The sequence below is a fragment of the Microcaecilia unicolor genome, chromosome 5 (genome assembly GCF_901765095.1).
Source record: "Microcaecilia unicolor chromosome 5, aMicUni1.1, whole genome shotgun sequence".
NCBI classification, from domain to species: Eukaryota; Metazoa; Chordata; class Amphibia; order Gymnophiona; family Siphonopidae; genus Microcaecilia; species Microcaecilia unicolor.
The window spans coordinates 272,909,797-272,922,162 of record NC_044035.1 but is presented as its reverse complement, the minus strand read 5'-3'; the positions used below and the strand labels follow the sequence as shown (position 1 = coordinate 272,922,162).

The following is a 12,366-nucleotide window of genomic DNA, read 5'->3' as shown; positions in this document are numbered from 1 at the left end:
ATGCCTTTGTTTCTTGTCTTTCACCTTAACTTCCTGATTACTCCTAATTTAAGCAACAATTGTAAAAGATATTTTGAGAATTTAACAATATTTTTCATTTTTGATTTGTACATTTTTCCTGATGGGGTATTAGTGTTTGTTTTGCAGATGTGTCTCCTACATAGTTGCTCTCACCATTTTGGATCTCAAATCATTTTGTCATATCCCTTTCAAACATGCACATTTATTTTAAGAGTAGAATTGGAGGGGGGCTAGGAATTACAAAAAAGAACAGAGGGCTTGATCACAAAAGAAAGCAAATGCTTTAATTACCAAAACATTTTCCATAATGTCCCACAGATCAATCCAGAGACTTCTGGGTTATGTCTCTCTGCTAGCAGGTGGAGATAGAGAGAACTTCAGAGGCTTACTATTTGTGGTCATGTTAAGCCACCTTAACCTCAGTATTCTCTCTCGCTAGCAAGAGGATGATCATAACCGTGCAGCTCTGGATTGCTTAGCTCCTGCAAGAAGTTAACTCTGGCTTGGGTATCGGACAGCTGATGTAGTTTCCAAGTCACATTTAGTAAGCTACCTTTTAGCAGTAATCTTGTGCTTGGAGAAGATCTAGGGAAGTTGGGTAGAGACCTGAGGGACTCCCAAGTCTCAGAGCATGCCAGAGGATGAGTCTAAAGATTCTTTTAAATCCTCTGTTTAGTCATAGGTTTTGTGAGGCCAGGAAAACCACTTTCAGGGTTTCCACTTCCACTTTGACAAGCCATGCTGACAGAATATCTTGGCTTCAACTCCGGGTCTACCTATGCCTGCTGCATCTCCCAATGATGGGTCTTGGTTCACTCGGATTTCATAATAGTAGGGCTCTTTTACGGGTTTCATGAGGAGTGGACCAAGATTGCCTCAGACCAATGTGCATTGGATTTTCTAACACAGGGTTACAAACTGGAGTTTTCCCATTCCACTTGTCCTGACTGATGAGATGTGAGCCCTTGGGTCCCCCAGGAGAGCGTAAGGTATGCCTCAATGTTCCCCCAAAGGACAGCCGAGCACCCCGACTTCACCCGCGGCGACCACCGTTCACCAGAGGTTGAGCCCCCAGCTGCAGGTGGCCAACGGGACTTCTGGAACCGCGGGGGTGGCCGGACTGACCGGACACAAGGGGACAAGCCTCCCAACCCCAGCAGGGGAGAGGAGCAGGCAAGGAGCAGAGTAGTCCAGGGACAGGCAACAGGTCAAGGCAGGCGGCGAGCGGAGTAGTCCAGGGACAGGCAACAGGTCAAGGCAGGCGGCGAGCAGAGTAGTCCAGGGACAAGCAGATGGTCAAAACAGGCGAGACGCAAAGTAGTCCAGAAATCACCACTAAGCTGGAGCCTCACTGAACAGAAGCCGAAGCAATACGCCTGCCGGAGGTGACGCTTTAAATACTACTAGCAATCAGCAAGCGAGCCTCAGCTGACAGGGGCGGAGACTTCGGGGGAGCTCCCTCGAGGAACCCTTCGGAGTGGTTCAAGGCCGGTCTTCAGGTGGAGCCTTGGTCCCAACCATCCAATCAGGGTCCTCCAGGGCGGGATCTTGATTTCCGCGTTCACTAGGCGGAAGAGACGCTGTCCCCAAGTTCCCGGCGCCATCTTCCCTGCCGGAGCGAGTGCAACTTCCATAGCCGGCGATGGAGAACTGGAAGTCATAGGAGGCCGGTCTTCAGCCGCAATCTCAGCGGCGGCCGGCCCCCGCTCTTGGCCGGCATCGCCTCGAGACCGGAATGGCCGGCCATCAGGGCGAGGAGCCGGCGCATCGCTCAGCGGCGGGATCAAGGCCGGCCATGGCCGCGGGCCGGCCTCTGGGTAAGCACAGACGGAGTTATATAGGGGTTGTGACAGTATCCTCCCCTGATGCCCCCTTCCCTCTGGGTCCTGGTTTATGGGGGTAACGGGCATGGAATTCCCGAACGATCCGGGGCATGAACGTTCGCAGCCGATTCCCATGAGTTGTCCTCTGGCCCGAAATGCTTCCAGGAGAGGAGATAAAATAATCTTCCCCGCCACCTCTTGGCATCGAGGATCTCCTCCACCTCATATTCGGGGTCTGGCTCTGCATCCATTGTGGTCGGCTCCTCCCTCTGAGAATGCCATGGGGACCCCCGTAGGCCTTCAACAAGGATACATGGAATGCATTGTGAATACGTAGGCTCCCTGGCAGGCGGAGGCGGTACGTTACGGCCCCAATCCGGGATTGGACCATAAAGGGTCCGATAAAGCGTGGAGCCAACCTCCGAGATGGCAGTCTGAGTCACAGATACTTTGTGCTCAGCCATACCTTCTGCCCTGGTTGGAAAACAGGAGCAGGGCGTCGATGCCGATCTGCGAATCTCTTGTACCTGGCGGCCGTTCTCTGAAGCTGTTCCCGGACTGAGTTCCAGATCCTTTGCAAGTCACCCAGGGTCTGCGTCAGCATTGGATTAGGCGAGGCTGTGGATATGGGTGGTGGGAGGCGTGGGTGGCGTCCATACACGAGGAAGAAAGGTGATTCCTTGGAGGCGGAATGTTCGCTGTTATTGTATGCAAATTCCGCCCACGGGAGGAGAGATGCCCAGTCGTCCTGTCGACTGTTAACAAAGGCCCGCAGGAATCCCTTAAGGGTTTGGTTGACCCTTTCCACCATCCCATTGGTTTGGGGGTGGTAGGCCGAGGAGAAGTGAGTAGCTACCCCCAGAGCGGTACATAAAGTTCTCCAAAATCGTGATGTAAACTGTGCTCCTCGGTCACTAATGATCCGAGCCGGCAGCCCATGGAGGCGGAAGATATGCTGGATAAACTGGCGGGCCAAGGCTGCGGCCGACGGAAGCCCGGGCAGGGGCACAAAGTGCGCCATTCTAGAAAATCTGTCCACCACCACCCAAATCACCGTATGCCCCTGGGAGCGAGGAAGATCTGTGATGAAATCCATGGAAAGTTCCTCCCAGGGAAGTGTTGGAACTGGCAAGGGTTGTAAGTCCCCCCCAAGGTCGTCCCACCGCAGACTTGGTGCGAGCACAGACAGGGCATGCCGCCACGAATTGACGGATATCCTGGTTCATGCGGGGCTACTGATATTGTCGGGTAATTAGGCGGAGCGTCTTTTGATACCCAAAATGCCCGGCCAGGGCCGATGAGTGTCCCCAGTGTAGCACTTTCTCCCGGTCCTGAGGGGACACAAACTCCCGGACTGGTGTCACCATCCCCGGTGCCGCGGGTAAACAGGCTGGGTCCAACATCGGGTGGGGTTCCTCGAGATCATCGGGGGCCTCAAAAGCCCGGGAAAGGGCATCGGCCTGGGTGTTCTTCTCGGCGGAGTGGAACACCAGTTGGAACTGGAATCTCGCGAAGAACAGTGACCAGCGGGCTTGTCTCGGGTTCAGCCTCCGGGCCTCTTGTAAGTACAGAAGATTTTTATGATCAGTGATCACGGTAAACCGGTGCTCAGCACCCTCGAGTAGATGTCTCCATTCCTGGAGGGCCAACTTCAAGGCCAGCAGCTCTCTGTCCCCCACTGTATAATTTCGTTCAGCCGGGGAAAATTTCCGAGAGAAAAAGAAACATGGCTGGCGTCTCCCCTTGGCATTGATTTGAGAGAGGACGACTCCAGCGCCCAATGCAGAGGCGTCCACCTCTACCACAAACGGTTTGCTGGGATCTGGGCTATGAAGAATAGAGGCTGATTCAAAAGCTTCCTTCACGCGGGCAAAAGCCGTCAGTGCCTCCGCTGACCAATTCCTGACGTCTGCGTGCTTCCTCGTGAGCGCCGTCAGTGGCGCAGTCAGCTGAGAGTAGTGGGGAATAAACTGACGACAATAATTGGCGAACCCCAGGAATCGTTGCAGCGCTTTCAATCACTGGGGTCTGGGCCACTCCCGGATAGCCCGGAGTTTGTCTGGATCCATGCATAATCCCCCAGGCAAGATGATGTGTCCAAGGAATGGAAGAGTATGCTGATGGAAGGAGCACTTACTGAGTTTGGCAAATAGTCGGAATTGTCGTAGGCGTTGAAGCACCGTACGGACGTGTGACACATGTTCTTGGGGGTCCTTAGAAAAGATCAAAATGTCATCAAAGTATACTACTACGGTGGAGTGGAGAAGGTCTTCCAACACAAAGTTCATGAAGCTCCGGAACACGGCCGGCGCGTTACATAACCCGAAGGGCATGACCAAGTATTCGAAATGCCCCTCATGGGTATTGAAGGCTGTTTTCCATTCGTCCCCCTGCCTGATGCGCACCAAGTTGTAGGCCCCCCGTAAATCCAACGTTGAAAATCTGGGCATCCTGAAGGCGATCAAATAATGCTGGAATCAACGGCAGGGGGTACCGATTCTTCACTGTGATGGCATTGAGGCCTCGATAATCAATACATGGTCTCAGGGAGCTGTCCTTCTTGGTGACGAAGAAGAACCCCGCCCCGGCTGGAGACGTGGAAGGCCGAATGAACCCCTTCTGGAGATTCTCTCGAATGTAAGTTTGCATGGCCTTAGATTCGTCCCGCGACAGGGTGTACAGCCGCCCTCGCGGGGGCATCCGGTCAGGTACTAAGTTGATAGCACAGTCGAAGGATCGATGTGGGGGTAGCACCTCTGCTTCAACAGGGTTGAATACGTCCGCGAAGTCCCGGTATTCCTTGGGCAGGGCGGCTTGACAGGGCTGAGGCCCGCGCGGAACAGCGGCACAGGCCGCGCAACTAGACTCCTTGCCCTTCAGACAGGACTCCGCGCAGGACTCTCCCCAGGCTCGAATCTCTCCCCGGATCCAGTCCACTACAGATGCATGACGCCGTAACCAGGGGAGCCCCAGGACCACGGGATGGATGGTTCTGGGCAGGATCAAAAATTGGGCCTGCTCCCGATGGCACTCCCCTACCTGCAGTCCCAAAAATGGAGTAGCCTCGGTAATCGGTTGGGGTAGCACTGTCCCCTGGATGGACGTCACCTGCAACGCAGGGCGATAGGGTATAGTGGGCCACCCCATCTGCTTCAACAGCTCGGAACTGATAAAACTCCCTCCTGCGCCAGAGTCCAATAAGGCTTGGGTGTGGACCACCGCTTCCTGCCATCGCAAGGTCACTGGGAGGGTGATCAGATTGTCAGGCAGGGGGTTGGAGTGACCCAAGACCCTTCCCCCTACTGGGCCTTGGGGGCGGCGTTTCCCGGCCGCGACGGGCAGACATTGACGAAATGGCCCGCCTGGCCACAATACAGGCAGAGACCGCTCCATAGACGATGAGACCTCTCGGCCGCAGTTAGCCGCTGACGGCCAACAACCATGGGTTCCTCCGGTGTGTCCCCCGAGCCTCTGGAGGTCCGCCGCGGGGAAGAGGTCTGTCTGGCTTGGCCCCCGGGGCCTGGGGCCCTGCGCCGGGCAGCATGTTCCCGGGCTCTTTCCCGAAACCGGGTGTCAATGCGGATACAGAGGGCTATTAGGGCGTCCAATGCTTCTGGAACATCCCGACCGGCCAGCTCATCCTTGATGCGGTCCTGGAGGCCCTGCCAGAAGATGGCCGACAGGGCCTCCTGATTCCACCGTAGTTAGGTGGCCAGGGTCCGGAACCTGACCGCATAATCGCCCACTGTCCCGTCGCCCTGCTGGATCCGCAGCAAGGCCGAGGCGGATGAAGAGGGTCTCCCAGGGATATCAAAGACCATGCGGAACCGACGCTGGAATTCCTCATAGTTAGACAGGATCGGATCCCGTTGTTTGCACAAAGGAGAAGCCCAGTCCAGCGCCGGTCCGGCTAGGAGAGAGAGGACGTAGGACACCTTCACCTGATCCGATGAGAAGGCCCCCGGCTGCATGGCGAAGTACAGGTTGCACTGATTCAGGAACCCCCGGCAGTTCCCCGGGGTTCCATCGAACCGGCCCGGCTCAGGGAATCGAGGTCCCACAAAGGACCCTCCCAAATGGGGAGCCTGAACTGAACAGGAAGGCGACGACTCCTTACAAAGTGTCCACACTGCAGTGAGATCATCAGATTCCTGACCCGCTGAGCAGAAATGACTCCCAGCATAGCCTCATGCTGTCCTCTTGCTGGTCGCAAGGAAGGGGATCTGGTTTTGAGAGCCGCGGTGTCCATTGGAAGAAGGAGGCTTCTCTGTAGGACAGTCTCCGCCGTTTTAGTGGCAGCACTTTCTTCCAGAGTGCAGGTGACTTCCTTCTCCATGTCCCATTTAGCTTCTGTGGCTGCCTTTTGCAGTTCAGCCACTTGGTCTTCTGTCCTTCCCTCGCTAGGCATTGCAGGCTTGATGTGGCATTGCTAGGCATTGTGGGCTTGATGTGGCAGCGCGTGTAGCCACAGCCTGTGAAGCATCGCTCCAGGCTGCTGAGGTTGTAGTGCCCCGCCCCACTTGAGGACCTCTTTAGTACATCCCACAAGTCTCTGGCTTGATCTGTGGGATGCTATGGAAGGTAAAATTTGTCTTTCCTTGATAATTTTCTTTCTATTAGTCCCAACAGATAATTCAGAGGCCCGCCCTTTGTTGTCCTTGGTTGAGTGTTTTCTTCTAGTTGCTTCAGTTTCATCAGATTCCTTCGTTTGATTTTGGCTATAACCAACAAAAAAACAAAACAGGCAGGAGAGGGCTTACTGTTGGATTTCCTCATCCTTCTTCCACTGCTTTGGTACTGACAATACTGAGGTTAAGGTGGCTGCACATGACCACATATAGTAAGCCTCTGAAGTTCTCTCTATCACCACCTGCTGGCAGAGGAACATAACCCACAAGTCTCTGGATTGATCTGTTGGGACTAATAGAAAATTATCAGGTAAGGACTAATTTACATAAAAATACTAAAAAAAAATGAGGAAGTAACAGCTACTCCTCCCCCCAAGCTAAACTGATCATTTCAGATGGTACAGTACTTTTTTAAATTGTTTGCTTTCGTACCTCTTCTGGTATTTAAATTGTGCAGTTGGCATTGTTTTAAAACATCAACCATGCCTGTACAAGGCAGCTGCTGGTTATTCAGCTGTTCAAACTTGCCTGGATAGAGTGGAGGAGTGGCCTATAGTGACTAGGGTGGTGGACTTTGATCCTGGGGAACTGAGGAACTGAGTTTGATTCCCACTTCAGGCACAGGCAGCTCCTTGTGACTCTGGGCAAGTCACTTAACCCTCCATTGCCCCATGTAAGCCGCATTGAACCTGCCATGAGTGGGAAAGCGCGGGGTACAAATGTAACAAACAAACAACCAACCAGGTATCAGCGCTGAATATCGTCAGCATCTGGATAAGTTCCAACTCTGTCCCTGTACAGTTCCAGCAATATCCTGATAGTATATGTAGAAGAACTGCTAGGGCAAGCAATTATTTAATACGAATAACCATATTGAAGCCAAAAAACATTTATGAAGAGCAGCATATCCTCAGAAGGGCGATTTTTATCTTACGCCTAAAAGACCAATGTGAAAATTGTGCAGCATCAAAAGTAAATTATAAAAATAAATAAGTTATCTGGAGATTGGTATACAGCTTCCATGAAAATACTGGTCACTTAACGTAGTCCTGTCTTAATATCTTCTACTTGGTCCGTGCTTTGCCTACCAGAGCTGCTTCAAGGAGGAGAAGTTGCTAACCGATATCAAAAATGCATTCATGCTGCAGGCATATTTTCCTAGAAAAATAAGGGCCCTTTTGCAAAGGTGCATAAGGGCCTACGTGCATCCAGTGTGTGCCAAATCAGCTTCGCCATCCGGCTACTGTGTGCCCTGGGCGGGAATTCTGAAATCGGTGTGAGCTGAAAACACGCAGTAGAAAATATTTTCCATTTTCTACCGCGTGGTGCTTACCCGGCAGTAAACAGCAGTGGGCATGCGCTGCATGCCTACTGCCTGGGTAGCGTGGGAGACCTTACCACTAAGTCAGTGGGTGGCGGTAAGGTCTCAGGCCGAAAATGGTTGCATGCTGGTTTTTATTTTGCCACATGTCCATTTTCTGGCCCCTTAAAATAAGGCCTTTTTTTCCAGGATGTGGCAAAAACTGGCCAAGCGCACACCCAAAAGACATGCTTGCACTGCTGCAGGCCACTTTTTGCTGTGGCTTCGTAAAAGTTATCGCTTAAATAGGTACCTCCTTGATATCTTTCATAAAGGTAATTAATACATCCCAATAAATAAACACACAACATCCTGATAGTGCCAGGTGGTCAGGAAGAATTTTCTGTACTACTCTCTGGATGATGCCAAAAATTCGGTTTTGGCCTCAGTAAGTAAGGCCCACTGAAAATTGGATCCCTAGCTTTTGACCTAAGCATGCCTAAAAGAAATACGGCATAATTACATTTAGAAGCCATTGTTCTTTGTTATTATATTATATCTTGAAATACTGGGCCATTTTCCAAAGGTACAGATGAGAATAAAATAACAAGATACAGTAAGAACAGAAGAATTACTATTCTGGGTCAGACCAAATGTCTGACAAGCCCAGCATCCTGTTTCCCACAGTGGCGAGCCTGGATCACTAGAAAGTATTAGACTCGGTGCAAGGATATTGAGCACCCTAGGCAAACCTTCAGACTTCCACCTCTCTCAGCTGTACAACTCTTAGCTTGCCCCCTCCTCCCCCCCCCCCCCCACATTAAAAAAAAAAAAAGTCATCAACAGTTATCACTCCAACATCACCCCTCCTAGAACAATCCTGCAAAAACACATAGTTTCTGCCCTAGACAATCGTCTAGTACATGTAAAAAGAAGGATAACAGGCTTTATCCCATGTTTCTCTGTTTATAGGGAGCTCTCATACAGCTGAATCTAGTAGTCCCTACCAAGGAGTAGAGAACAACTCTAACAGAAATACTACAGCTTACAGGTATGGAAATATTAGCTCACCCCTAGAGCAAGTGGAAAATACAGTTGCATACTAAGAGGGTAATTTTATAAACATTTCTGTATGTAAAATGCTGATATGTGGGGAGAAAAGGCACCTTATAAAATTAGATTTGCTTAGGGGCAGAGTTATAAGTTGTGCACATATTTAATAAAATACACCTGTATGAGCATAAAGTATTATGCCCACACCTCATTTCAGCAGGATTTATTGCTAGTATTTTATAAAGACACACAGACACCTATGTGCCTTTTATAAAATAGGATAAGAATAAGGTGCCTTAATGCCCTGTTATAAAATTACCCTTTTTGGGCTTGATTTACGATGCTTTTTTTCTCCATAGACACAGAGTAGCAGAAAAGCTTTAATAATATCTTGTTTTACCAGCACATCAAAGATATTCAGGCAAGTTCATAAAAAGATCCTTAAAGACCAAACGTAATATTTTAAAATCAATTCTAGCAAAAATGGGTAGCCAATGTAACTCTTTCAATAAAGGTGTTATGTGATTGGTTTTCCTTACATTCACCACCATGCATGCTGCAGTATTCTGGTCATACTGAAGCTTCTTCAGACTGTTCAATGTGAGACCATAATACAAAGAATTATAGTAGGCCAACCTACTGGTAAGAAACGCATGTACCAGTTTAATTAAATTAGAATGTGTCAGAAGAGGCTTGAGCTACCGATTTTACTACTTGGCTGATTTGTTTATCAAATTTTAGTGCATTATCACAATGAACCTCTAAAGTCAATATTTCTTCCCTAAGAGAAATTAAATGACAACCCATAGAAGAAGTGGTGGCCCTATCATTAGGCCAACTGAGGCGGGGGCCTTAGGCAGCACTCTCCCCTTCCCCCCTCAACCGTCTTCCCCACGTTTATCTTATTTTTTTTCTTTTCCAAATGGCTACAATGGCAGAGGCAGCGATTCCCATAGGCTGCCCTGCTGCCGGTACTGGCCTCTTCTCCCTACTGCGGCTCACCTCTTGACATAATTTCCTGTTTCCTCCGAGGCGGGATGTAGTAGAGCAAAGAGGTTGGTGCCGGTGACAAGGCAGCCTATGGAAATTTCTGCTGCCTTTTGGAAAAGAATAAAGAGTAAATGCGGGGAAAGAGAGTTGAGAGAATGGGGGAGATGCCAGACCTGGCGGCTGCGGCTGGGATGCCTTGGGCCGCCCCTGCATAAAACGAAAAACATGCAGTGACTTGTTCTGACAAAAAAAACAATATAGCTGCAAATTTATCAGTATTCAGAATCAAATCATTATACAATAACCACCTTTCCAAACTACCCAGTTTACAGTTGAGATCAGACGCTACTGCGCTACCTGATACTGATCATCCTTCATAAACACAACAATTTGTATGTCATCAGCAAAAAGAAATGAAACGTAACTCCCCGACTCTAATAATTCAGCTAAAGGAATAAGTTATAAATAACATTGGCTAGAGTAGTGAACTCTGAGGCACACCATGCTCCAAATATCTATGAGAAGAAAGTTCAGAGTTCGAACAAACCATTTGAGATCAATTGGAGAAATAAAATTGAAACCACTGAAGAACCGTGGACTGAAATTCTAATTTTTGCAGCAGACTGAGTAATTTAGAATTTGAAAAAGTATCAAAAGCAGAGCTAAGATCTAATCAGATCAATAATGCATCATATCCCTGATCACCCTTTACTAGTATCTCGTTTACTAGAGATACCAAGAGTGACTCTGTGCTATGATGTGATTTGTATCCAGATTGACACTTATACAAAATTTGGCAACAAAATCATTTAACTGCTCTAAACAGATTTTTCAAGCACCTTCATTAACAATGATGTTGGAAATCGGACGAAAACCAGAATAGCCATAAGACCTGAAATGTTAGTAGAAAAAAAGAATGCTGGCAAGTGAATGTATTGAAGACTCTGGCTAGCATGGCAGCTTTTAAAGGCCATTTCCTTATCCTGCTAGACCAGTCCAGCCTACCAACAGATGGAGGCAGAGAACCTGATATCTTTCAGTGTTGACATCACCAGTATAAGGAGTGGTGCAGCTCTCCTTGGAACTTGCCACTATTCTCTGCCTTCAACAGATGGTTGAAGTTTAGACTGGTGCAGCAGGTGTTTCCTTCCTGAAGCCTGATTCCCTAAGTGCAATTTGAAGCCCATGGCCCTAAGATTGAGCCCCACTAGGCCTGTGGAAACTCTCGGGGATCAGTAGGTAGACATGTACCCTGAGTTGGTGACGTTTTCTCCTCTCCTGTCCCAGGGCCCCAACCTGCAGGTGTTTCCCTTGGTGAGACTTCTTTTCTTTTCCTGGCAATAGTCCTTCAGGCCTGTGGTGGGACCCTCAGAGAGAGCGAGAGAGAGAGCGCAACAAGGAAGGCAAAGGAGGGGGCTTGTCTCTACCCTTTTTTATTCTCTCCCCCCACCCCATCTTCCTTGTTGTGCTCGCTCGCTCACTGTCTCTGGGGCAGTGGTAGGGACTTCCCTACCACTGCTTCAGAGGCCAGTACTCATGGTGGATCCTGGCCCTTGAGAGGACCTAGTTGAAGCGCCAGTGTTATGATGATTGTGATGCTTAAGATGTGTAGAGTCTCTCTTCCTCAGCAAATGTTAGTGTGGCACCTGTTTGATTTATGGTGTGCTGGTTGTGGGCTATCTGTTTGGCAAGTGGATGTGCCAGCCAATTTGACTTTCATTCACAGATGTCTTTACCAGGGGTTAGTTCTGAGTTCACGCAAGGTACAGGTGGTAGCACTTGTTTGTTACAGGGATTGTGAAGGATATTTCCCTAACTGCCCACCAGATTATTGCTAGTTTATTTGTAAGGGTTGAGGAGATTCAAACTTTTATTTCACCCTGTGGTTCCACAGAGGTATCTCAACCTTTGAAGCACATGACTTGAAAGATTTGCCCTTTAAAATGATTTTTTTCGGTTGCTATCTGCTCCGCCAGTCATTTTGTCTCATTCGCAGATCCTTTTTTGATCTTTGCTGTGGACTTGGTGTCTGTGCACACAGTTAAAACTATTTATCCAAAGTTCATTCGTTCGTTCTTCCTTTCTCGCTTTTTTGTTTTCTTTCTCTCTCTCTTTCTTTCTTTTCCAATAATTATATTGAACAGGTGCCAATAACATGAGCACAAGCCTGTAGATATTCATGCATAGACAGCAAATACGGATACTGAGAGTACTTTGCTGGCACAGTATTGTAGGAACCAATAGATACATTTGTAGATTCATATCTTCAAGCATTTATGTAAACAACCCCTTTTCTCAGAGTTAGTTTTTTTCCCACTTATGTTAAGCAAACCACATTCCACCACATGCTAAACTTCAAGTTTGTATTGTTCTGTCTGGACAAGATTAACTTTAAGGTCAAAACTTTCAAAATATTAAGCAATTTTACTTCAGCTTGGGATAGATCAGATTTTACACCACTATATTGCTAATCTTAAATGTGAAGTATCCTACTTCACACTGCTTGCCGGAAGATGTGTACACATTAATCATATAACATATCAGCAGGGTG

At 48.7% G+C, this 12,366-nt stretch overlaps 1 protein-coding gene across 2 annotated transcripts in view; it reads left to right on the top strand.

The window, feature by feature from the left end:
• The window catches only part of RBM11 (RNA binding motif protein 11), a 46,349-nt gene that overhangs the window by 18,845 nt on the left and 15,138 nt on the right, over positions 1–12,366 (top strand). For both annotated transcript variants that reach the window (XM_030204225.1, XM_030204226.1), the window contains exon 4: positions 8,745–8,823. In XM_030204225.1, the coding sequence (XP_030060085.1) occupies positions 8,745–8,823 (79 nt within the window). The remainder of the gene's footprint in view (positions 1–8,744; positions 8,824–12,366) is intronic.